At 35.4% G+C, this 27,989-nt stretch overlaps 1 protein-coding gene across 1 annotated transcript in view; it reads right to left on the reverse strand.

The window, feature by feature from the left end:
• LOC136038880 (eukaryotic translation initiation factor 3 subunit M-like) overlaps positions 1-25,774 on the reverse strand; it is a 38,727-nt gene extending 12,953 nt beyond the window's left edge. The window contains exons 1-5 of the mRNA XM_065722346.1: positions 25,585-25,774; positions 20,405-20,578; positions 12,670-12,764; positions 7,967-8,179; positions 1,007-1,272 (exon numbers count right to left, since the gene is read on the reverse strand). Coding sequence (XP_065578418.1) covers positions 1,007-1,272; positions 7,967-8,179; positions 12,670-12,764; positions 20,405-20,578; positions 25,585-25,653 — 817 coding nt within the window. The 5' untranslated portion in view covers positions 25,654-25,774. The remainder of the gene's footprint in view (positions 1-1,006; positions 1,273-7,966; positions 8,180-12,669; positions 12,765-20,404; positions 20,579-25,584) is intronic.
• Positions 25,775-27,989: the final 2,215 nt, after the last annotated feature.

Genomic DNA, 27,989 nt, shown 5'->3' on the forward strand with positions numbered 1-27,989 from the left:
CTAACTTGTATGCATGTGTTCCTTATATGAACACAACATTTAGCTGAGTACATATTTTTGTGTAGTGCCTACCTATAACACAGAACTACACTTCGCTACAACTCCTTCACTACAACAGCTCAGATAAACATACTAGTAACTTGTAAGCAGGCTTTTACTTTATGTAGATGGACTTTAGTCAGTGACATTCGGCTCAGCAGAATCTACAATTTCTAATCTATCAAACATTTGATTTTATATTGGATATGTATAATCAATAAATTATATATTGCCCTTTCCAGAATTTCATATGAATGAATTTTCAGTATATCAAAAATTTCTAAGAGAAATATTTTTCATATTTGTATAGAATATATGATAATTTTCCCTAAATCGATTTATTGTAGAAAAGAAACAGACATAAAAATCAGGAACAAACACTACAGAATTTAATTACATTTGTCTTTAAATAATTTCAAGAAATTGAAAAATCAAAACCCAAAACTACCTGATTAGCATTTTTGCGTAAAATTTTAAGCCGACAAAAAGAACAAAAAAAAAACTATGAAGAAACAAAACTTGCAATTTTTCTGAATATCTTCAGAAAATTGTTTAAGTAGTTTTCTATATTAGTAAATATAGAAGAGGCTATGCCTAATAAGAAGACTAAAAAGGTGAGGAAGGCGTGGTCTCCTCTCATCGTCTTATGCATGAATTAAGACAGAATAGAATCTCTTCTTCGCAATTTTTCATAAGATACAGTATCCTTGTGGCCCTTAGTCAAACAATTAAGACAGGACTATACAAAGTATTTGCAAAGAAATATAAATATTTTTTGTTATAGCAGACCAGGGCTCCACAGATTTAGAAGGGAATTGATAATATAGCATGAACTAGATTGTGTTAATAAACATTTTTTTTTGTCCATTGTGAATATAGCCTGTAAAAGTTTTCTTTTTTCATATTCAATTACTAAGATATTAATTTGATAATGTTAGTGGATTATTAAGCCAAGGCAAATCTTTACCTAAAGAATCCACAAATTCCTTGTTCTCATTATAAAAAGTTAGGTAAGTTGGTAGAGGATCTGTAACAAAGATTGTGAGAAGCTCATGGATTGGGGCTCCCTCAAGGACCTTTACAGGTGGTAAAGCCAGCAAGGGGTCCAACAGAAAAGTATTTGGGTCTGCCAGTGCTGATACAATACACCTTTGAGCATCTTCCTTTGCTTGAGAGGCGTTTTCTGGTGTATATGTACCTAAAAGTTCCATAATGACTTTTGCAGCTTTTTCACTAAAAAGAAGACTAATTAGCAAAAACGACAAATAACATAACTAATAATAATTTAAAAACATAACATAATAATTAGCAAAAACGTAAAAACATAATTAGTAAATAATCAGTAAAAACAAATAAAAATGTTTTCATTAAGACAAGAAAGAGGGCAAATACAGATCTGTTCATCGGGGTAGAAAGAGGAAATCCTCTAATCTAATTCAGGCTAGATGGGATAAAAAACTCCCAACCGGTAGAACTAGGCAGACCTCCCGCTAGATTTTTTGAAAAAATATGAACTTTTGAAAACAAAAGAATAAACTTTATGAACTTTTCATTGCCCTCTTAACGAATCAATTATGACCCTAAATTTACGATATGTGCACCCCAGAAACTGTCCGTGAACGCAAAAAGCGGCAGTTGGCGTTTTCATCACTTGTGCACATATTCTGCTTGTTTTTTCTTGTTGTTTTTTCATGAGTTCAGTTAAATGCTTTTAATCTGTGTTAAAGTACATAACACAACAGTACAAAATACACCAGCACAAAAAAAAAACTCCAATCTACTTGTTCATTTTGGCAAAATATGACGAAATTAAGAACGACTTTCGTGTGTCTGCCTACAGTGACTTTCGTGCTCTGTGACTTTCAACAGTGACTTTCGTGCTCTGTATAAGATCAACCTCTCTGGATGCCTTATCTTCTTCGCGCATCACCCGGCTCAAAGCCTCAATCATACTTTGTGCGAGGCTTATTTCTACAAAACCTTTGGGATCTATGACTTTTTTCAGCTTCTCATTAGCTTCTTGAAGAAGCCTTTCTGCTACCTGTTTCTTCTCCTTTTCAACGGACTTCTTCTCAATGAAATCTTTTCCTGGGTGTTCAATGGTCTTCTTCTCAGATAACATCCGCTTTTTTCCTCTTCTTTTCTTCTCCGTCTTTCCTTTGGACTCCTCTTCAGCCTATCTAGATCACTCAGCTTCCAGGTACAGTTTATAGCTCTGGCACGTATTTCGCCCGAGACTCAACAGCTCTCTGGTAATAGGGGCTAACTCGGGCCTGTTCTCAAACTTCTTTAAAGCGTCAGAAACTATCAGTCTAACATTGAGCATTTTCACTTTACATCGATGATTTTTCCTCGGTCATGATCCGTCCTGACCAGGAAAAATCACGTTCAATGTCAGCAGTTCCCATACAGCATGCAGAGCTGCTTTTAATATCTTTGAAACAAGGGGATATTTGAAACAAGAAAGATGTGACAAACCGGATTAACGGTTTGGTTGTGGTATACTCGATTTTTCGGTATCCGCTGGACTTTTCTTAAGGATGAATTTCAGGAAATACTCATCAAGAACATTCCATTGCTCATCAAGTCTTTCAGCTGAAACAATGAGGGTTAGCCATCGACTTCGCATATGTTTCAGAGAACGATGTGGAGGAAGCTCCACATGTTCACAAAACCTGCGGTGTTACAGTTTGAAACGTTTTATATAAAACTCTTGCATATTTGTTTCGCTTGTCCTTTATAAGGAAAAAGACAGCAACCGCAAGTGCTTTCCAGCTGATGGCAAGAAAAATATGAACTTTATGAACCTCTTTTCTAAATAATGAACCATTTCTGAACCGAGGTTAAAAATATGAACTTTGTTTCGTAATTATGAGCCCATTGGGAGGGCTGAACTAGGACACTTGTTCGACTTTCTGACCAAGTTTGATTAATATCTAAAAGCATATCCTTGTAGATGTAATGATAACAACAATTAGGAACTCCTTAGTTTGGCTGATATCTGATAACCATTCTTCTAGATAACCAGATGACAAGAATTTAGAACCTCTTTCCCCCGAAAAGATCAGATTGGATCTTGATCCCCAAAAGCCATAACTACCAAACTAAGTCTTACTTTTTACTAAGTTTCGTTAAGAAACGAGGACCTCTTCTGGTAAATATCCTGATGACAAAAATCATGGGAACCCATCCAAGGCCGTATCCAGTGGGGTGGAATTATGGGGTTTGTGCCCCCGCCACCACCGTGCCCGAAATGTTTGTCTCCCCCCCTCGAACATAAATCCTGGATACGTCCTTTCCCTCCACCCACATAACTCAGATCAGGTGCAAAATCCCAAACCACAATAACATTCACTCTTTACACCAAGTTCATTGTCAAAAAAAATATTAAAAATATTTTTTTTTCGTTCGAGCTTCTGTTTGCTAATTTTTCACCCTGTTTCTCTTTTTTAAATTTGGCGACTGCTAGTACCAAATACTACATGCATACTGAGAATTGTCCTTTACCCTAAAATTGAATTCCTGATGTTTACTAGTTTTTAAAACATATACGGCTGCGTAAATTATTACTTAACTAATCAAGCAATCAGACTGATTTACACACTGTTATTTCTCATGTGTCTCTAGTTACTATCCATAACACTACAATTCAAGGATTCCAGTCAGTTCTGCTCATGGAAGGAGGGTTATCAGAATTATCTTGTTTTAACTTATGCTTATTTAATAGCCTGGATTACCCCTAGTTAATTTGCAACAGCCTCACTATCGTTCTACGAAAGTTCTGAGAAGTACAAACTGTGGTAAAGAAACAACATATTCAAAAAAAGCAAAAAATAACAAACAAAAAACAACGATTGCAACATTGAAAAAAAAAGTCTAAAAATACTTCGTAAATAGGGATATTCTGGTTTTACGCTTGAGATTGGCGTTTTGGAGCATTTCAAAGAATGCTGAGAAAAAATTACTTGGCTTCAAGATTAATTGCCTCCGTAAAACTTTGCAGTATATTGGACTGATAGAGTAACGAATGCCCGGATAAGGGCTGATGGACCGAACAACCGCTGGTGACCAACGAGATCAGAATGAGAAGATGCAAGTACTGGGGGCTATATAATCCGCATGAGCGAAGGACGCCTCCCACACGATGTATGGTGTTGGACGCCACCCGGCATTCGAAGGAGTGGAAGACAACACAGCACCCATGGTCGATCCTGGAGAAACAGACTAGGAGTCTCCGAACCACTCTGAACGAACTTTGGTCTTTGGCACAAGATCGGCCAAGCTGGAGGTTAACCGTCACTGCCCTATGCGCCCCCAGGCGTAGGAGGATCTAAGTTAGTAAGTAAGGCTTAATCTACAGTTTTAATTTCATTGGGGTACTTTTACTTTAATCTGACGCCGTTTTCTGTAGATATTTTGGACAATTTTTGAAATCGACATAAATTTGTTTTCAAAATTACATTTTATAATTTAGGTTACCATTCCTGAATCAGCTTGGAATGGCAATCTTTTCTCACTTGCCAATTGTATTTCGTTTATTTTTAAACGCTTTTTTTTGTAATTTTTGTTACTATGAGCCGATGTTAGTCTTTTACTAGTTTTGCAGATGCCGCTGAAGTCACAAAATCAAGCTTCGTAAAAAAAAAACTCACTATTGCATTTGGAAATTAGCGATAAATTACTGAATTAAATATAACTGATTATCTCAATTTATTTTTATTTTATGTATCTATTTTCTTTTATTTAATTTGATGTATTATAATTATTTTATTTTAATTTATATGAAAAAACTGTAGGACTGTAGACAATTTGACTATTTCTGCTCATTTTTGGTTTATTGAGCTATTTACTTTTCTTTGAAAAATTTGTTTTGTGGAAAAAGTTTATTAAATTAATTACGTAAAAGATCCTTTCAAGAGATACTATTTTTCCTTTATTTTTATTTAAGCGGTATCTGATTACAGGTTTAATCTAGAATACAAGCTTCACTACCTTTGCAAAAAGATAAAAAATTACACAAATTTATATGCTAAAAGACTACTTTTTAAGGCACATGAAAAGGTGTAATTGAATTGACCAGCAAAACCAAAAACCATAGTTTCTCTCCCTGTCTATAGACCATCAGTAACAGACACAGAGAGCAGCATCTTTGCCTACGGGCCCCTAAAATATCGTAATTTCATTTTACAATTCTCTACAAATTCCAACAATACGCGGTTCATCAATTCTCTTAATAGACATGCCCCCTTAGGGGCAGATCTACAGCAAGATCTTGGGGGAGACTCAAAGTGACAAGGGAACCAATAAGCAGAACCTTGGGGGTGGCCAGTGTGACAAAGGTGCCAATAACTGACCAAATTGACAAATTTATTCTAGAAAAACTTTAATTTTTGTAATCACGGATTCTGAGAACATTAAGTATATTGAATAAATATAAATATACTTATTCTACATATTACGAAAATTCTATATAGTTTCTTTCCGATTTGCGCCTGTTTTTTAATAATCAAGATTTGCAAGGTATAAGAGTTCTGTATTTTCGTTATTGCAAATATCTATTGTGTCTGCCGCGTTCTTATAGAAATCAGAAGATTATTAGAAAGTTCTGTGCCACTGATATTATTTTTGTTCATGAAAAAACTCTATGCTAGATTAGGTGCTGAGGCCTGTCAACGCTTGGGTCCTTACCACCCTTTGATTAGACTGTATTGGTTGTATTGTTCGTGTTATTTTGTTTTTCTTTCCTTAACGTTTTTACTCCGCTTAAATTGTCAAAACAAGCGGGTAACAAATAAATTATTATTATTATTATTATTGGTTTTTGATAGCCAAGTTACAAAATATCAATATTGTCCGTCCAACGCTTCGGCATTGCTCAATAGAATCCATTTTGTTTGTTCGACAAATTTGCACACTGAAATCCCGTAGATACATATATGCATGGTAACCCTTCCATCTTTAAACCTTCTAAGTATCAACTCTAGACTTTTATCATCTACTGTTGCTTTTTTCCAAAAAATTCCAACCCTCCTTCAGAAATAGATCCAAGAATACACGATGAACATGGAGTTTCTTTAGGTAATCAGGTAAGCTAAGACAGTAATTAACTGATATCTATTGAGGGTACGTGCCCAAACAAATGAGACATGTGTCAATGCTTATGATTGAAAGGGAATAGAAAATAAAGAACGAAATAGCCTATTGATTTGATTTTTCTTAAACTAAAATTTATATTTATTTTTATTTATTTATTATTACGAATAGCGGTAAGCATCAATGCTTGTCGCAAAAACACAAAATCATAATACTAATCTAAAGTAAATTGGCAACGACAAACTAAACAGCAAAAACTTCTAAATAACACGACACTACACAACAAAAGCGTCTAAATAAAAAGGCGTATTTACTAATGCACTCTTAAAAATTCGAACACTCTCTGCCTCGACAACCTCCAAAGGCAAACCATTCCATGGTCTGGTAACTCTACTAACGAAAGATAATTGACCAATTTTTTTCAGTGGTTTTGGGGGATATAATTTATAATCATGCTGACGAGTAGAGTGATAATGGCTAAATTTAAAAAATAAATTTGGATCAACATCATCCACTCCTTTAATTATACGAGACACATTTACAAGGTCATTGCGACGTCTACGAAACTTCAACGACGGGAGTTGAAGCCTAGAAAATCTCTGCGGATAGGAAAGGCGCTGAAGATATGGGAACAATCTAGTGGCCCTTCTCTGAACCTTTTCTATCCTATGCTCATCCGTTAGACTTAATGGAAACCAAACAGAAGTATTATACTCAAGAAGAGGGCGGACCATTGATTTGTATAGTAGTAAGAAATTACGAAGGTTAAACCTACTAAAGCTTCTCCTTATAGACGATAAACGATAATTTGCATTCTTTACAATTTCCGAAACATGCTTATCAAATTTCGATTGGGTATCAAAGTAAACCCCAAGGTCACGCACTATTTCGTTAGAAGGGATTCGTATGCCAGACTAAAAATTATATATATAATTTTCAGATTGATTGATCATTCACTGCACTTGTAAATACTTTGGTATAGCGCTATCAAACTTTAGCGAAAAGAGCGGAGCAGCAGATGGGGATGGGGCAGCCACACTCATATGCGGAATAATTTCTGTTCATTTTTTAAGTGTTAACTTTATATTCATTGAAAAAACTTTTTTTTCTTATTTACGAACCAAGAAGAAAGCAAGATACATTAACCACCTTTTTTGCACTTTTTTGTCTATAAAATAAAAAGCAAGGACCATGGTAATTAAACTATGTATAAGACATAAGGTTAATAGTTCTAGTAAACATTGCAAAAAGGTCCAATTGAAGGCAGGCCAACCATGAGTTGAGAACAAAACTGCTCTACGGAAGGCGTGGCATACGTCATTCATTGGAGGCAGGACTGGGGATTTTTGAGCCACGAATGAAAAAAAAAAACTCAGAGGATGACGTAGCATACGTCATTCATTGGAGGCAGGACTGGTGATTTTTGAGCCACGAGTGAAAAAAAACTAAGAGGATGACGTAGCATACGTCATTCATTGGAGGCAGGACTGGTGATTTTTGAGCCACGAGTAAAAAAAAACTCAGAGGATGACGTAGCATACGTCATTCATTGGAGGCAGGACTGGTGATTTTTGAGCCATGAGTGAAAAAAAACTCAGAGGATGACGTAGCATACGTAATTCATTGGAGGCAGGGCATGTATTATTCAGCCATAAGTTAACTGAATTACCATAGCTAAGGTGAGCTTAAACGACCCTTTCCTTATATTGGATAATCGGGCAACCATTAGATGGTATTATTCAAGAAAAGTTACGAGGAGGGGCAAGGGCCATAACTAAATCAGATTTTAGACTAGCTCTACTTTTTTTGGCCACAAGACTCCAAGACAGCTTACCTTTCTTTACATTTCAGCAACGCTTCATGAATAAGCCTATAAAGATGTTGCAACTTGTCAATAGTTACCCGTGGGAAAGATTTCTTGAGCGTAGGGGTGTCTGTAAACACTGACATGATCTGCCCTGTTCTACCAGCCAAAGGGATTAATTCACAATATACTTCGTAGCGTGGTGTACTCTGAGTCTGCAGTCCCTGGTACAATAGGTATAATCTAAAACAAAAGACTTATAACATGAGGAGTGTGTAACCCAGGTTACATGATTAGAGCTAGATTTTTATTTGAGTAGTATTTTGCTGCTTGAAGATGCAACATACGGCACTCGACTAAAGTATTTCTTGAAGTGGGTGAATATTTCATTCACTTGTATTTCAGAGGAAACCTAAGAAAATATTTTCTTCAGCCAAAAAGATTGTGTTTTAACAAGTGAAACCTTTTGTTAGTTCTCTTGGAAGAATTTCTCAAGTAAACGATGTCTATAAGACAACACATGAATAGTTAAGCTCTGATTGGAGTAGTATTTATTGCTACAACCTGAATTTCACCTAACTCGACGGAGGAAAAATGTCTTTGCTTGTGTGAATATTCGTTCGGTTTCAGTTTCGGTTTGAAGCTAAGAATTTCGTTTTTTTCCGAGAAAATTATGTTTAAAATGAAACATAAATCTTTTGCTGCTGCAATCTGAATTTCAGTTCACCTGACCAAAAATATGTCTTCATGCGGGCGAAAATTCGAAAGGCTTCGATAAAGGATTAAAGATTAAAAATTTATTTTAATAAATAAGTTTTTGTTTAATCTATTTGTAAGAAAAGGTTAAATGACTGGAGCTAGGTTCTAACTGGAGTAGTATTTCGCTACTCTAGCCTGGATTGCACGTCCCTGATGAAAAAAAGTCTGTTTGTGGGGGAGAATTCAGTTACCTTCGATTTCAGGCCAAAGTTGAAAAATTCCTTTCTCGAGCCGTGAAATTATATTTTAAGTAAGTCTAACTTTTCATTTAATCAGTAGAAATAATCCGATATTTGCTTCCTCTTGTAGATAGGCGGTCACAAAATGAGTATTTTAATAAGCACTCAATAATAAGAACCAAATTATATTGTTTTAATTAATATTAAAACACTTAAAATTAAATATTAAAATTAATAACTTTAATAGAAATAATAATAAATTAATAAAAATAATATTAATAATAATAATAAAAATAATAATAATAATAAAATAAATAGTAATAATAATAAAAATAATAATAATAAAATAATAATAATAATAATAATAATAATAATAATAATAATAATAATAATAATAATAATAATAATAAAATAATAATGCCAGCTCATTCTGAGAGCTCCAAAAAAAATTTACATTTCAAGATGAAATACGAACCCAAATTCCATTGCAACGTCGTTAAGAAATTTTCACTTAGCAAAATTTGCCAAGTTGTGTCAGAAATTGGGTATTAAAAAAAAAAAAACAAAAAAAAAAACCTCTCAACAGAAATACTGTGTAGAGGTGAAAATAGAGATATGAACTGGCATCTGGCAAGTCGTTTAGCCATCACTATGACAGCCGATTTTAATCAAAACACGAGTGACAATTTGGAACTACCCTCAATGTTCAAAAAATGAACATTGTCAGTCTTTATTATTTTTATTTAGTTTATATATATATATAGTTGGTGAGTCTGCTAAGGATTTTAAGGTATTTGTTCCCAAGGTTTTTCAATTATTATACGTTTATAGCAGACAACCTTCTACATACCTTACAGCAATATTTTCATACCCTACGTCCATGACTCACAGCGCTGACCATAGCCATGGGCGCAACCAGGAGTTTCCGGGGTAGGGAGGGGGCAAGCACTATTAGAAACCTTTTTTTATAACAAGATTTAGAGAATAAAACAATCGTTTCCCTATTTAAACTCTTTTTTAATCTTTTAAAAAGGTTAAATCACTTAATCCTTTAAAGAATAAATAACTGAAGATTGGGTGATTTTATTGATTGAAAAGATAGTGTGTAAATGATTTTAAAGATTAAATGATGAAACAATAATACAAAAAACTTTACAAAATACATAAAAAAGCGTTTATTAATATTATAGCTTTAAGCAAATATGAACAAGTCAATATTAAAAAATCTAACCAAAAATCTGGTCTAAAATAAAATAAATTTAATCCAAGAACCTAATTTTTCGAATAAATTCAACCTTGTAGTCAAAACCTACGATGTACTTAAGTAAATTTCAGTAGAAGTGATCAAGCTTTCATGAGTGAATAATACATGTATAAATGAATCTTATCTTCTGTTTAAATCAATGGTTTCCAACTGATCTTAGGCCATTCCCCACCTAGGCATTTCTAAAATCCTGATGTCTCGTGATATTAATATTTTGCCATTCAAAATTTTACGTTTTTCGCCTGAAGGAAGCTTATGAGGTCATCAACTTATTAACTTTTTTGGGGTCGTCCTCTAGGCATGTTTTAAACTATATATCTTTTTTTGCTCTTTAAATGCATTTGAATGTAAGGTCGTTCAAATGTCTTTTTTTTAAATTAAGACTAAATTATAGTCATCCGAAGAGTGCACGTGCTACCCATGACCCACAAAAATATTGCCATGCCCCATCGACGGTCCCTGCGCCCCACATTGGGAATCACGGGTTGAAACATTATACATTTTTTCGACTGCAGAAAGGATGAAACTTGCCCCATTCTAGGTAGTTGTATGCATAATATCCAATATTGTTGCGGTTGGTTGTTCCTACATTGGGAAGGAGGGACAAACCAAAAATTAGGAGCGAGGTTATCGAAACAAAAATCATCAATCGACAAAGCCATGAAGCTACGCCAAAGACCAGAGATATTTTTGATTCCACCTTTGGTCAACAACTCTATAAGAATGCTCACCATATATGATAATACATCAATTATTAATCCATTATAGGTGTTATAGTGGTGTACATGAAAGTAGTTTAAGTCAAAAATCATATGCATATAAAAGTCGCACTTAATGCAGATACCAGAGAAACTTTTCTATACCCCATTTATAAGTTAATTAAAGATGCCGTTGCTATTACTTAGCCCTGTTCCTGGGATTAGTTGCTACTAATCTTGACCGTACTAAAATTGGGACAATTCGCTATTGCGATTATGACAGCGACTACTTGAGACAGAGAATGCAACAACTGATTCTTACAAGTTAAAATAACTGAGTTTTTCAAGGCATTTCAAAATCAACCTGATTTCATGTCTCATGCCCGATTCACACACATGGTATTTCCCAATAGAAAACTAAAAGAGAAAGCCCAAGACTTGTTCACACGGTAATTTTTGCATTTACCCGTGTTAAATATCATTGGTATAAATCTGTTATTAGTTCAAAAACTATATTTTCCTTGGTTCTATATATTTATCTTAGTTCAAAAACAGTATAATTATGTGCATTCTTCCTTAAAAGAATGCAGGTAATTCCTATGCAGACCTGAGGAAAACCAAAAACTTCCGGTTTTTCCAAAGTCAAGCCAAAAGTCCCATCGTATCTTGCGAAAATTCAGCTAAAAGAAATAGTTTAACAGACGAAATCACGAATTTGCGATTGCTATATGTCACTTGGTTAATACCAAGTGCCATAAAAACCCAACGGAAAACCAATGGTTTTTGGCAAAAACCATTGATTTTTACCATTCATGTGAATTAGGCATCAGGCCTCGAGTCAAGGCTTTTACAATAAGTTGAAAACACATATAGTACTCTTTTAAATTACAAAATATTTTTAAGTTTCATAGTTTCAATTAAATTAAATTCGAAATTGTAATAATATTGCCTTCTTCTCGAAAATTCAGCTAAATGAAATAGTTTAACAGCGGAAACCACAAATAATCTATTCCATAGTTCAGCAAGGCCATTTTGTAATTTGTAATGTGTGGCGAGGCGTACCCAACTGGAACGAGTCACAGGCCTTAAAGGCCCATTGCCCCCATAACCCAGGTGGTTAAGCTCAAGACCACCCTGATTGGAACCCGAAATCACGACTTGGTCTTAGCAAAACCAGAATTTGAATTTGCATCACAAAGAACATAGGATCGTGAGTCCAGTGTGTCATCCACTCGGCTAGAGAGGCTCCAGCATTGCAATATAACGTAATTGGTCAAATTATAAATTCAGCAATCCCCATGTTCTAAATTATGCTTAAAACAGAATTTGCTTTTTACCTTAAATTCTCGAAATTTCAAATTACATTGTAAATTTTATCAGAGATTGAAAATACACCTAGTATTACTTTGCACTACAAAATCCTTTTAAATTTTACAATATATAGTTGTTTTAAATTGCAACAATATTAACTTCTTCTCGAAATTCTGGCTAAAATGAGGATAGGATATTAGTCAAAATCGGAAGCAACGTATCCCACAATTCAGTAGTATTGCCATATAACATAATTGAACAAATTACGAATTCAGCATTTTTCTCAATCTATCTATCCACATGTTAAAAATTAAATTTAAGATAAAAACTGATTTTTTTTTAATTTCAGGAAAAGGTGGAAATTGTGCTAAATAAGAATTTTATGCAAAAACCTCGATTTGTTATGGAAATCAACAGTATTCTTACGACAACCAGAGAAAAAATTAAATAGTTATAAATTTCAGACGATCTAAATAGTTTAAACGTTCATATTTTGTATCAATATTTATAAGCACTACTTACACTTTAAGGCATGAAATTTCCAATTTCTTAGACTGTTCTCGAGTCAGCTTTTTGCAAAATTTTTTGACTAAACTTTCACCTCTATTCATATCCATCTGTAAAATAAAATAATTTAAAGAGACGAAGTAACAAAACCCTATGATTTTCTTTCAATTCAATCAATTTAATGCCTTCATTTACTTAAACATATATCACACTACAATGTGTTTATATATGATAATGTAAATGTTTTAAAACCACCTCTTTAATACTAATATTATTATTGTTTGATTAATCTGTAATATAATAATACAAATACTTTGTAATAATAATAATAACGAAATCAAAGTCTAGATTTATAGAAGGATAAAAAGTAAGAGAGATGCCACATAAAAAAGTTTTTTCCCCTTTTATTTAAGGGGAGGGGGTGTCTTGCACTCAGCAATTCATACATCACACTGGATTGTGTGGATATTTAATAATGTGGATTTTTCGAACCCAACACTTTACAATTTTTTTTCTTTTATTAGAGGAACGGGGGAGGGGGTATCCTGCATTCAGCCATGCATGCTTCACACTGCATTGTATGGATATTTCATATTATAGATATACATACCTTTCGCAATTCTCACTGACTTTCCCCTCGAATGCGCAGGAAAGGTTATCTGATTTTGGCAGGAACCTTTCCCTGGCTAGATCCCCGAATAATGATCCAGACAGCCATTCGAACCCCTCCCCCGCCCTAAAACTTCCTCTAGTCTTACCCTCATTTGTGACACCACAGTCTCGCCCGTTCACTCTTCAGACATCCCCCAATTATTCCCCTAGAGCCCCGAAAACAAAAAATAAAACAGTTTCTTCTTCTTTTGGTTCATGATACCATTTTCCAAATTTCTTGCTCTTGTAATACAGAGAGTCTCGACTTCAAGAAAATAACAGAACTGGCTATTACCGCGAATATTACAAATTCCCACCTTGTTGCCCCAACTGAAGTCCAGGCGCAACACCCTGACTCCCTGAAAGCTTCAGGCTACACAATCTTTTTGAAACTGAGGCTAACCAATCACCTGCTTGGTAAGCGTGGTGGAGGACTTCTCTTGCTGTGCCGTGAGGAACTTAGTCCAAAACTGATCACAATCCCCGGCATTGATGATTATGATGAAATCATGTGGATAAGTAATAAACCAAAAGTACTCCCTCGTCCACTGTCTAATATCCTAGTATGTCTCCAGGTCAGCATGCGGAGATTTGACGAAAGTACGTTGAAAAACTTCAAGCCAGGGTCGATTTTGCTCTCTCAAAATTCCCAAACGCTGGGATTTTACTCCTTGGTGAAGCCAATGAACTTAAACTCGAATACCTATGCAAGGGTCTACACCTAAAGCAAGTGGTAAATATACCCACAACCAAGGGAGGCTCCTCTTTAAATGTCATCTGTACTAACTTGCACAAGTTCTACAGTCAACCAGAAACCTTACCACCGTTAGCAGGGAGCTACCATTATATTCTCAGAATGCAACCACTGGATCAAATCAAGGTTGAATACAAAGTCACTGAAACACTACATCGCCCACTAACCGACAAAGGTATTCTCAGTTTTGGTTCCTGAATTTCTGAAGAGCACTGGTCTGAGGTCCTAGCTACTCCTGATATCAATTCTAAAGTTTGAATCTTTCAAAGGAAGCTATCTGATAATTATGGAAAATCTTTTCCCAAAAAGAACACTAAAAAGTGTTCAAATGATAAACCCTACATTAATGAACCTGTAAAAGCCAAGACCAAAGAAAAAATTCGTTTACTTCGTAATGGTAAAAAAGATGAAGCCAACCATAAAATGATTAAAAAAAAAGTCGAAAAGCAGCTGCCACATACTATAAAAAATACTATGAAGGATATTTTTAATTATAACTCCAAGAAGTGGTATGATCTAGTTAAAAAACTTCCTGGCAAGCAAATTAGTAATATTGATTTCCAGCTTGATGAGCCTAGTATTAAAACTGTTAATGATCTCAACAAATACCTCACCAAGATTGTCCAGGCATTACCTCCACTCATGATGAGACTCATGAGTCTATTCCCCATAGTCAGGATGGAGACCTTCCCCATATATCACTAAAGGATATCGAAAAGAAAATAAATAACCTAAAAACGACAAATACATGCCCATCAGATATTCCGATCGTACTTGTCAAAGCCTTCGCTGACAAGCTGCCCTTACCACTGGTAAAGTGGTGGATGCTACACTGACACCTGGAAGCATTGATTCGTGACGCCGATTCAGAAGGAGGGCGCTGAGGAGGGTTTCAATGGGGTTCGACCAATTATGCTCATCTCAGTATTTTCGAAATTATATGAAAGCTTTCTGACTGATTGGCTCAAATCAAAAATTGAAGAATTTATTGACCAAAAGCAATTTGGTAATCAATATGGCCTTTCTACTACCCATTATCTTGTAAGCTTACTGGATACAATTTATAACAAGAGCTAAGAGCTCATATGGCACGTGTGACTAGGTCATAAGAGCCAAGAGCTCATATAGCATGAGCTCTAGCAAAATTCTAAGAATTAATAGATTGATTTAAAAGGAAAATCAGAGGCTTAATCCCGGTCAGAATTTAAAATAAGAGTTCTGAGACACAAGGTCCTTCTAAATATCAAATTTCATTAAGGTCTGATTACCCGTTCCTAAGTTACAAATACCTCATTTTTTCTAATTTTCCAAATCAACCGTCCTCCCCCCCCCCTCCCCCATATGGTCGAATCAGGAAAACGACTATTTCTCATTTAATCTGGTCTGGTACCTGATGCGCCTGCCAAATTTCATTGTCCTAGCTTATCTAGAAGTGCCTAAACTAGCAAAACAAGGACAGACAGACAGACCAAACAACAGAATTCGCGATTGCTATATGTCATTTGGTTAATACAAAGTGCCATAAAAATTTGGAAAACCCCGATGTTTGGCTAAATCTACTTCTAATAGACCCCCAAGAAGCTTTCGATCTGATTAACCACAATGTTTACATTGAAAAACTCCTAAAAGAGTTTCATGTTAACCCACAACTTGTTAGAATAATAGCGTCTTTCCTTTTCATTAGAACTCAATGTGTAAAGTATAAAAATGTCTACTCAGATCTCCTTCCAGTTTACTGTGGTGCGCCCCAGGGTACCCTCCTTGGCCTGCTCCTGATTATGATAAATGGACTTGCTACTGAACACCCTGACTGCTGGAAATTTGTTGAGGACATGTCCTTACTGGAAGTGCCAGAAAATTTGAAGAGCTCAGCCATGGAAATCATGGAGGATATTTCCAGTGATGCTGCACAGGTTGACATGACTGTGAATGCCAAAAAGTCAAAAATCATGACAATCAGTTTCTTGAAGAGTACACCTTCGTTCAAGCAACCAATCCCTCTGGAGATGTCTGTCCAGCAGTGCAAACTCCTCAGTATCACTATCTCAAGCGATCTGAAGTGGGAGGTCTACATTACTAACATCACGAAGCAAGCTAATTTGGCACTTTCTATGCTTAAATTTTTCTTCAAGTTTTCTTGCCCTGCATTCCACCTTTTAAGGATTTATACAAGTTTTATTTGCCCTGTTCTTGAATATTCTTGTCCGGTTTGGTATTTTTGCTTAACTACTTCCCAATCTTATTCAATAGAGTCAGTTCAGAAGCAAGCATTAAGAATTATCTGTGGTCAAGGCAAACTCCCATATCGCTTCCTTCTTAAGCTTTTCCAGCTCACTGCCCAATCAGAGAGAAGAAACCTCCTGTGCACGGTTTGGCAAAAAAGCAATGACAAACCCCCGTTTCCAAGATCTATTCCCCCCCCCACCCTTTCAACCTTTAAGATCCCAACCTCAAAGACCCAACTCCTAGAAAGTCCCCATCCTTCAACCTCTCCCACCAATCCACAAGAGACACAGGAAGAGTTTCATTCTTGCATTTTTAAACATTATTAATCAGTGAATTTGTTGTATTGAATCATTTTTTTAGTTAGTGATTGGTTTTTTAATCTGACAAGTGTCTATCTGACACTGTGTCTCTGTGTTTTTCTCTATTTTTTATTTGACAATTTTTATCTGACTGTAATACCTGACGCAAAGCGCTGATTCGGCACCACGCGCTGTGAAAGTCGTTTTTAAAATAAAAGTCTCTCTCTCTCTCTCTCATTTGTTTTTAGTAATAATAATATTAAAAAAAATGAAATTACAAACAATGTTTTATTTCCCATTTATTTGAGAGGGGAGGATTTATACTCCATTTAGTTATGTGGACTAAAAATTTCTGATAGTGCAGAATTGAACAGCGGAAATAAAACCTTTGAGACAACCCAGGAAAGTTGGGAAAGCTTCATACAAGGCGTGTTTTCAATTAAGGTCCATATGATCATAAGTACACAACAAATGATTATTTAAAAAAAGTAACTTTATTTTCTAAAAGTACATATTTCACTCTATTTAAGAGCATAGTTGCCAAGTTTTTTGTAATGCTTACCATACCTCTCAACTAATTTTAAAGTAACCTCTGTATAAAAACTTGCCGCCTGTCCCTCTAACCAGGAATCACTTCTGTTTTTACGCCATCACCATTTTCTTCTTCCGGAAGGAGCTGCGATTTAGCTGGGTCTTTTGAGGCTTTTATAGATATTCATCCCACCCCCATTGCTAGTCCAAGCTTTTATTTCTTTTTATTCTGCAGCAGTCCATGCAAAACTAATCATGAACAGAACAGTGATCCATAAGGTTTAATGGAGCACATGTCTACTGAACTGAAAAGTTCAAACAAACTGAATAGTTTGTAACTGAACATACTAGAATAGGATGTAGATTTGACATTCTTAAATGGAAAACAAGTTTATTGAACTGAACAGTTCAAGCAAACTTAAAAGTTTGCAACTGAACATACTAGAATAGCATGTAGATTTGACAAGGTTTAATGGATGACAGGTTTACTGAATTGAACAGTTTAAGAAAACTGGACAGTTTACAACTGACATGCAAAGAAAAAAATTAGAGTAGCATGCAGATTTGATATGGTTTAATGGATCAAAAGTCTGAAGAAATGCATGTCTGTATATGAAGTTGAGGTGAAGGAGGGAGGTCCCCTTAAAAAAAATGATACAATCCTATGATAATTTGACTCAAAGATCAGGATATGATCAGCCAACATACCCCCCCCCCCTCAAAGCTGATACCCCAACTTTAAATTTAAATTATAACTGGATAATGTAAGAGTCGGAAAGGAGCTTATACAAACAAGCTTTTACTGAGCAGAATTCTGAAGAGATGAAACTAGTCTAAATGGAATTTAGGAAAGAAGGGTAGGATCCCCAGTCACAGTATAAGGCATTACAACTATATTTAAGAGAAATTATACAGAATAAACAATCCTTTGATTCATATACATGAAATAGTTTCCTCTGTTTCTGTACATGAAATAGAAAGCGATATAGACCACCTACCAATTTCCTTCATGCTTGGTATTTCTCTGTCGCAAGATTATTCTAATAGACGTAGGAATCGTAGATGGGTTACCAGACGAAATTGGAATAAGGCTAATTGGGCTCTTTATATTTCTACCCTTACAGCTTTTCTGTCTAGGATAAAAGTTCCTTTTCAGCTACTTCAGGTTGGATCTAAATTTGTAAATGATAAGAATTTTCTGAATAAATATTATTTTGATGTTATATCATGCATGAAGGAAGCTGAGAGGGTGGCTGTTCCCGAAGAACGTGTTAAATTTAATACGCGGAAGCCTGAATGGTCTTGGGATCCGGGTCTAAAATCAGTGAAAAATAAAGCCAAATTTTGGCTACGTATTTGGGTTTCTTGCGAACGACCACGTAGCGGTGTAGTATTTCAGCTTGAACAGAAAACTAAATTAGAGTATAAAAAGTATTTACGGTTTGCAAAATCTAAAATTTGCATATTCCCATCAAGTAATTTCGATTGGAAAAATGTGGTAAATTCAAATAAAATCGATGACTCTTCATCAACAAGTAGCCCAATTAGTCCTGCTGCTTGGTGCAAATATTACGACCAGATTTTCAACACTATAAACCATTTTGTTCATGCTACTTTTATGAGGTTTCTTATTTCTGCGCTTCCCATATCACTCCGCCAGAACCAGATCCTCCCAGTTAATTTAGTTTCGGTGGCACAAGCTATAAAAAAGCTTAAGTCTAGCTCTATTGATTGTGATGGTATAAGTGTCAAACACATAAATGTTGATTGTCCAGCTCTAGTCCAACATTTACAACTTCTGTTTCAAATGTGCTTATGCACCTCAGCTGTGCCTGAAAGTTTTTTGTGTGGAACAGTTACTCCGATCCTGAAAAGAGGAAAGATTCCGACTGAGTGTGCATCTTACAGGCCAACAACGGTTTCCTGCAATATAAGCAAAATTTTTGAGTATCTTCTCCTCTCATCAGTTAATTCTTCGGCATATTTTGGTGAAAATCAGATTGGGTTTTCAGCTGGGGTAGGTTGCCAGCAGGCTCATCGAGTTTTGGCTACTGTTCTTACTGAGGCTACTAAAAAGGGATTCGAGTTACATTTATGTGCTTTGGATCTCTCCAAAGACTTTGACACTGTTACGCCTTCCCAGGCTATCTTTTCCCTTTTTGGCCATGGTATCAACATATCGGTAATTTTTCTTCTTAGATATTGGTATTCAAATCCATTTTTGAGGATTAAAATGGATATGAGGGTTTCAGATAGTAAAATTCCAATACGACGTGGGGTCCGGCAAGATGCTGTCCTCTCCCCCTCTATTTTCAAACTTTGTATATCATCTGTCCTTTCCTCTATCCCACCTACTTGCATCCTTAATTCTGTAAATATTTCTTATCTCGCCTATGCAGATGATATTCTTTTGATCAGTAGGACTAAAAAAGGGCTCTCTTTGTCTGTTTCAACAGTAGCATCTAAACTTCATGCGATTAGACTTTCTCTTAATCTTTCAAAGTGTGAATATCTTTCATTTAATAGCAATATCACTACTCCTCTAATCTGTGGATCTTTTTCTATCCCGTCGGTTTCTTCATTTTGGTGGCTGGGAATTAACGTTAGTAAAACTCTAAAATCCTTACGGACTCTCACTGTTGCTGATTGCAAGAAGAAAATCCAATTAAGTTACTCTAAAATTGGTGCTAACCGAGGAAGATACAATAGAAAGTCTCTTGCTAAATTATATTCGGTTTTTACAGATCATTTGGTTTTGTTTCTTCTGGTATTTACCCTATTTTTCATAAAAAAGATATCAGTTCAATTCGTTCTTATTATTTCCGGTTTTCCCGTTTTCTATTGTATCTGCCTCCATGGTATAGGAATAGGAGCCTCATATTCTATTTATAGTTTCCTGGATATTGGGTCGAAGCTCACAGAGCTTGCTGGCAAAATACCCCAGTCTACTTATAAGTATCTGCCCGCCCACGGAGGCCTTACTCGTTTGCTTTAGTTTCTTGTTTTTTCTGTTTTGTGTAGTATTTGTTTTGTTTCTTTTATTGATACTCCGATTTGATTTTTGTAGCAGGTCAAAAATAAATTATTATTATTATTATTATATGTATGATTGAACTACACTGGCTACATGACCCAAAGCTTCTCCTCCCAATATTGACACCCATGCTTTAAATTTTTATAGTAATTGGATATTAGACCACTAAGAAGAAAACTTACCAGTATTGGCTGAAAAACATAGGAAAACTTACCCAATTGAACCTAAAATCTAAAAAACTAAAAGAAACCTTACACAAACAAGCAGAGATGTGATACTATTTAATGCAGCTTCCATTTCCAATTCTTTATTTTCTTGAAAGCAGAAATGGCAAGATTCTATGATATGTGTCAGGTCATCATCTAGAACTCCAGAAGAATCAGGAATGTCTGCTCCAAGAGACTGCATGTAGTCACACAGTTCTTTACACTAAAAGAAAAAAAAAGAAATAACAACATTGTAGCACAGAGCTGCATCAGTTTCTTTGTTATATTTACCCCAAGGGTTGGCATCTTGAGAACCTTGTAACAAAGAGGTTTAAATCTTAGTCAAAATAAATAGTAAAGAAATTAGTTAAGGCCAATTATTATGCTCAAGCTTGGCAGCCTATATTAGCCTAGATGTTGCCCCTCCCTCCTGTACATGGGCATGTAAATACACTAAAAGATGATTAAGGATTGAACAACATTTTGAAATAGAAAACAAAGATGTATTGGGATACCTAAAGAGTAATGGTCTAAAAAGTTTATGTGTCTGTTCCCAATTTTAGAGTTTTTTTTGTTGCATTTTTATTTTGTCAAACAGCTGAGAAAAGGAGGGTTCAAAGGATTATGAACTACCTATGTAAAAGGCAAGTACACAAATACACAAAATCAAAGGTGAAAACTATGTATTAAAAAATGCAGCAGAGATTCAGAACATGTTGTTTTTGGATTAATTTAAGTTTTTGTAGAAACACACTTCATCAGATTTTTTTTTGTAAGTCAATTTTTAGGTAAATAGCCTGCTGAAAAATAAGTTTTAGTAGAAAAAGACTTCCTGGCTGAAAAACTGAAACTATTTAAAAAAAAGATATTTGCTGTTAAAAAAGGTAGGTCAACTCATATTTAAAATTGAAAATTCTAAAAAAAAGATTTCTAACAACAAGTACATTGCTACACTTTGCAACAACATTTTCACAGAAAACAAGAAGTTATCATACGCCTGGGGATAGGGGATTGTTGATGGCATGGTAAAAAAAAAACATTGACAAATGGTCCCCTATCTATATTATCACTGACCTTCAATTATGAGACCACCTTCCACAATCTACATCTTTTTCTTATCCCTCTGCTCAATTTACTCCCTTTTTACAGTCCTATTAACCCCAGGTGAATTTTGTACAGCAACAAAAAAATATCCAACACAATCTCTTCACAACCATTATGGACTTGGTTTTACAAAAAATCCAGATTTTTTATCCCTAACAAAAAGTAGAAAGGGCTTTGTTACCTCTCATTGTTGTATCACAAAACATTTGCCTAGTACCCTGAGCCTTGTTGAAGCAAGCCCTCAAGGAGCCTAGACTCCCTCAAGGGTTTTATGAAGCAGAGGCCTAGAGCCTTGTTGTCTTTCTCTACCCAAATTTCTACACCATATATGGTTCCAATTTGACTGCCCTCATTCTGGATAAGTTTTCAATATTCATCTTTCTATCAAATGGAAGTGTGCAACAGAATTGCCTTCCCATATGTGCATATTATTTAAAAATACTTCTCAGCACATGGGCATATGGAGGGGGGCAGCTGTCCCTCCTAAAACTTAAAATTTACACTAGATATAGCTGAAATGGCAGAACAAAAGTCAAACAAGAAGCAATTGTCCATAATGTCTTGGAAAGATTTGGTTCTAATCCAAGAAGATTAATGCTGAAGTTTATTGATGATTTTTGGTGATTACTTATCAATAAAGTTTTCATAGGTATGATAGAAAATGAGGGCAATGTAAGGTTTTGTGAACTGCCAATATGACTTCAGCCCTTCACCACAAAATTTACTGCCCCCCCCCCAACCTAGACAAGAAGCTATGCAAGCCCAAGCCTCCTCAAGCTTCTTAATCCTAAACGTCCTTCTAGAGAAACATTTCAATTGAACTCTATGTAGTCAAAGTCAAGTCAAACTCAACCAAAGTCAAGCTCCAATCAAAAAGTCCCCAATCCTTTTTGAGAAGTCATAGACCACTGGATTCAACTGTCAGTGCTCCCTCCATCTAGTCCTTCAACAACCAACTTGACAAGGAGTGGGAGAAGAAGCAGTAGAGATTTGACTGGCAATCATCAACTCAAGAGCACTACAGGCCTGGTAGCTTTCAGGTGGATTAAGGTGTGGAGATGTATAGGAGAGATACTTTTAATCAGGATATCTGCCCAAGACTAGGCACTGGCTGGGTACTTGGGTTCTTACCCTATGGTTAAAATATTCAAGCCATTCATATACTTATTAACAAATTTAAACAAATCTAATGGTTGAACAATTAGGAAAGGCTATTATTAAAGATTATATGGGACTATTGAGAAAGAAAGATGTTACTTATTACCCCCCCCCCCCAAAAAAAAGTTCTTAAAAATATGCAGAGTGATTGCAGCTAACACATTTTGATACTAGGGCTAGATTTAAAGCTTTGATGCTTCTATGCCCATTTTTTTTTGCTACTTGTATTATGAGATATTTTGCAGAAAATCCCTCAAAGTTCAGGGATAGTGGAAGAACTGAACAGAAAGCAGCTGATGAGCCAAAAGTAATGAAAGAGAGATCCCATTCTTGGGAGACATATAACAGTTTAGAAGTTACTACAGCATTCCTGTGTTGATGTAAAAACACTTTTCTGTGAATAAATGGAGAGCATGGCAGCAAAACACACCTGGCACTTTGATAATAAATCACAGAAGTCCAATTTTTCAAAAAAAAAAGCTAAGAGCTCATATGGCACTTGTGATAAGATAGGAAGAGCCAGAAGCTCATATGGCATAAGCTCTAGCAAAATTCTATGAATCAATAGATTGATTTAAAAGGAAAATCAAAGGCTTATTGCTAGTTGGGATTTAAAACAAGAGCTCTGAGACACAAGGTCCTTCTAAATACCAAAATTAATTAAGATCTGATCAACCACTCATAAGTTAAAAATACCTCATTTTTTCTGATTTTTCCTCTCCCTTCAGCCCCCCAGATAGTCGAATTGGGAAAAATACACTTTATCAAGTCAATTTGTGCAGGTCCCTGACATGCCTACCAATTTTCATTGTCCTAGCATGTCCAGAAGCACCAAACTTGCCAAAGCACTAGACACCCCTAACTCCTGCAAAGAGAGTGGATCCAGTCTGGTTATGTCAATCATGTATCTGTGACATTTGCTTATTCTACCCACCATGTTTCATACCAATCTCTCCACTCTAAGTGTTTTCCAAGATTTCCAGTTTCACTGCTCTAACTGTCCCCAATGATCTGGTCAGGATTTAAAACAAGAGCTCTGAGACATTAGTTTTTTCTAATATCAAATTTTATTAAGACCTGGTCACCTGTTCTTAAGTTAAAAATACCTCAATTTTCTATTTTTCTGAATTAACACAACTCCCCCAAAGAGAGCAGATCTGTTCCAATTATGTCAATCATTTATCTAGAACTTGTGCTTATTCTACCCATCATGTTTCATCCTGATCTCTCTACTCTAAGCATTTTCCAAGATTTCTGCCCCCCCTCCAACCCCCCATGTCCCTGGATCCAATTTGAATTGAAAATGGAGCATCTGAGACATAAAATATTTCTATTTATCAATTTTCATCAACAGCTGATCATCCATTCATAAGATAAAGATACCTCAATTTTCACATTTTCTAAAATTTCCAGTTTTCCACTCTAACTCCCCCCATTGTCTCCAGATCTGGTTGGGATTTAAAATAAGAGCATTGAAGCACAAGATCCTTCTAAATACCAAATTTCATTAAGATCTGATCACCTATTCATAAGTTACAAACACCTTATTTTTTTAAATTTTACCCCCCCCCCCCTTTGCTCCCCCAAAGAGAGCAGATCCAGCCCAGCTATGTCAGTCATGTATCATGAACTTGTGCTTATCCTTCTTACCATGTTTCATCCTGATCTCTCTACTCTAAGTCTTTTACAAGATTTCCAGCCCCCCCCCCTCAACAGAATTGGATCCAGTCAGGATTTGAAAAAAGAGATCTGAGTTACAAGGTCTTTCTAAATATGAAATTTCATTAAGATCTAATCACTCCTTTGTAAGTTAAAAATGACTCATTTTTTAGGATTATTCCCCCCCAAGGGAGCAGATCCATTCTAGTTATGTCAATCATGTATCTAGGTCTTGTGCTTATTTTTCCCACCAAGTTTCATCCTGATCCCTCTACTCTAAGCATTTTCCAAGATTTTTGGTTTCTTTCTCCAACTCCCCCTAATGTCACCAGATCTGGTTGGGATTTATAATAAGAACTCTGAGACATGATATCCTTCTAAATATCTAATTTAATTAGGATCTAATTGTCTATTTATAAGTTAAAAACATCTCATTTTTTCTAATTTTTCTGAATTAACCATCCTTCTACTCCCCCCAGATGGTTGAATTGGAAAAATGACAGTAAAATTCTAGTTAATTGACTTCTTACTATCTCAGAAAGGGTTAAGGTTAGGAAAATGAAGCTTTCAGGGATGAATCTACCAACTAAAGTATGTCCCAGGAAGGTGTTTTGAAGCAACAACCTACAACCCTTCTTCCTCTAGAGGGCCCTGACCTTTGATGACCTTTAGAAATATGTGTCTTATAAAAGGGAAATAGATCTTCTGCTTAATTGAAGTACAACAAAATACCTTCCAGGACACACTTTAGCCTGTAGACCCATCCCTGAAAGTTTCATTTTCCAAACCCAAACAAATTAAAAGTTAAGGTAAAGGTAAAAAGTTAAGGTAAAATTTTGTTTTGTCAAAATTTCAATAGGTCTGTCATGTAGGCAAATTTCAGGGCCCTTGAGAGGGAGAAAGAGTGGAGGCAGGTACTTTAAAATACCTTCCTGGACATACTTTAGCCTGTAGACCCATCCCTGAAAGTTTCATTTTCTAAACCCAAACAAACTGAAAGTTAAGGTAAAATGTTGTTTTGTCAAAATTTCAATAGGTATAGACCTGTCATGTAGGCAACTTTCAGGGCCCTCTAAAGGGAGAAGGAGTGGAGGTGGGTACTTTAAAATACCTTCCTGGGACATACTTTAGCATGTAGACACATCCCTGAAAGTTTCATTTTCCTAACCTAAACCGTTTCTGAGATAGCAAGAAGTCAATTAACAAGAATTTTACCGGAAAGAGGATTAGGTCCTATATCATATGTAGGACACAATAGTAGGCTAGCCTAACACATATTTTCCTAGCCAACAGACAAACATAACCTACCTGATTTTCCAGAGAAATATCAAGGTAAGCATAGAAACATGGATCTTCTAGTTCTCTTTCATCTTCCATTGCTGATATTGATGACTTTGCTATCTATTTAACTAAAATAAATCTTGCACCGTCTATACTATGGGATGAACCAAAGCTAAACAGCCGCTATTCTGCTTCTTCTTAAAAAATTATTTTTTTTAGGTAGCGCTAACTTATAAAAGTGGTAAGTAACGCAAGTGTCAACTATAAAAATCACCAGCGTTCTCTAGCACTTGTCAATTCTTGTAATTTTAAAGCTCACTTATTTTGCATATGTCAGACACTTTTACAACAGTAATTTTGCCAGTTACACTTAATTACACTAATTTTATTTTATCAATAAACTGAAAAATATCAAGAAACAGCAAGTGTTAGAAGTCAATTATGTTTTTTTGGTAACACTAGCCCCAGTTCCTTCTTTTATAACTTACCCATACTCTTCGGGTAGTGCTGCGCATAGTTTATGCTTCACTAATCATAGAAAGAAAATTACAAATTTGAGACTCGAAATGAGCCAAATTCGAAATTGCTTTTGTACGACAAATTGACCTAAAACTAAAAGAAAGAAGATGAAATCTACATATTTATTCTATTGAGTGTTATCTTTCTAAATTAGTATAAAATAATTCTTTACTGATGACCTGCTAAATTTGAATAGGTTTGTCAATCAACTCTCGAGTGACTCTGAGATGCTGTATAAGCAATATATTAAAGAAGGTTTGTTATTTAACGTGTGAAAATATGCCGTCCCGTTTTTCAAGGCGGGGCACTGCGAAGAAGAGATCCTTTTGGATGATTCAGTTGTAAGACCATATGAGAGTATTACTTATTACTAGAAAATCCTCATTGTTTACCTTTCAATTATTGGTAGCAAACAAAGGCCGCAAATTCCTTGCGTCGCTATATATTCCATTGCCCTTCCACATTTACCGTATATTGTACCTTTTGGGAAACACCAGTCTTCCACTCGATGCTCAAAAGGAAAACATCCACAATGGAAAAGGAATTTTTTTATCACGCGTAATTGTCGTGTATTCAAACAAAAGCCTGTGCTAACTTTGTCACCAGCAATTTTCTGAAAAACGCTAATGGAAAAGCAAACCCTTGGCTAGCTCTTTTCTGCCAATAATTCTACTAATGTATATAATGTGTGAATACTTCTAGTGATGATCCATAGTGTAACTTTTCTTTTTTCTTCATTTGTTATACTCTGTTCTAATTTCACATCAATTTTTGGTCAATAGAATTACTTAGTTACTTACTTACCTATTCTTATGATCTGTAACTTTGACTCATTCTAATATCTTTATACCTTTTGATGCGCGTTTTTAATTGATGAATTATTTTTAATTTAACAATCTTATGCGATTTTACATATTCCATAAATTAAATAAGTAACGTTAGTGGCAACATGAAGTCAGTTTTACTCATCATCCATTAGTATATTGAGTTTAAGACCAAGTGCATCTTGTTCATGGAATATTAATTTGCCTGTGCACAAATGGTGGAGGAAAGGGTTTCCCTTACCTGGAATTAGCTGAATTCTTGATTGACTGGAACTCTTGCTCATCTATAGCTACCTGCTTTCACTACCGGCTACTGTTTGCTGCATCGAACTAGCCAAAATGGCTGTATGCAATCTAACTCCTCTCCAATTTATTCCACAATTTTCTGAGAAAGATATCTACTACCTATTTTGTATTGTATCAGATTAACGACGCTTCTTGACTACTAAGGTCCCTGCGTTGGCCCTGCAGTGCATTCCTGCAGCATGATTCGATCTCTGGGTCCCGTATTACCAAGCAAAGGTCAAACCCACTGCGCCACCACAGGACTACTACCTATTTTTGCTTTTTCAACATCAGTGTTTGAAAACCGGCCATCAAATTTCTACCACTTTACAATTCTTAAATCAATTCAAATCATTTATTGAAAAACAAAATACAGGCTTTAATAGGCATGGCCAAAAAATAGTATGTTTAAGGAAAGAAAAATAAGTCAATACTAAAATTTTGGGTCAAAACTTTAAATGATACTATAATGTTTAAAATTGGTTAACATATGAGAAATAATCAAAATCTACGAATTATTAAAAACGTGAAAAAACTCATCACAAAGGTTCGCAAATAGTACCTGGGATAAACCAGCGTCGATTTTGAACTTTTACAGTCCCTTCTCTGAGGAGTCAGTACCCAGAAGGGACAAAAGAAGGCACGGGGAAGTTCTCGTAAATGGGCCAGACGAAAAGCGCTGAGCCAAATTTTGTGTGTAGTTTCTCAAAACGGGTATAAAGAGATCGAGTCTAGATGCCAAACCGTTCAATTTCTTCCCTTTAGTCTTTTCAAACACTTCGTGGTAACGAACTGTTACCAACT

Source organism: Artemia franciscana, chromosome 18 (assembly GCF_032884065.1).
Source record: "Artemia franciscana chromosome 18, ASM3288406v1, whole genome shotgun sequence".
NCBI classification, from domain to species: Eukaryota; Metazoa; Arthropoda; class Branchiopoda; order Anostraca; family Artemiidae; genus Artemia; species Artemia franciscana.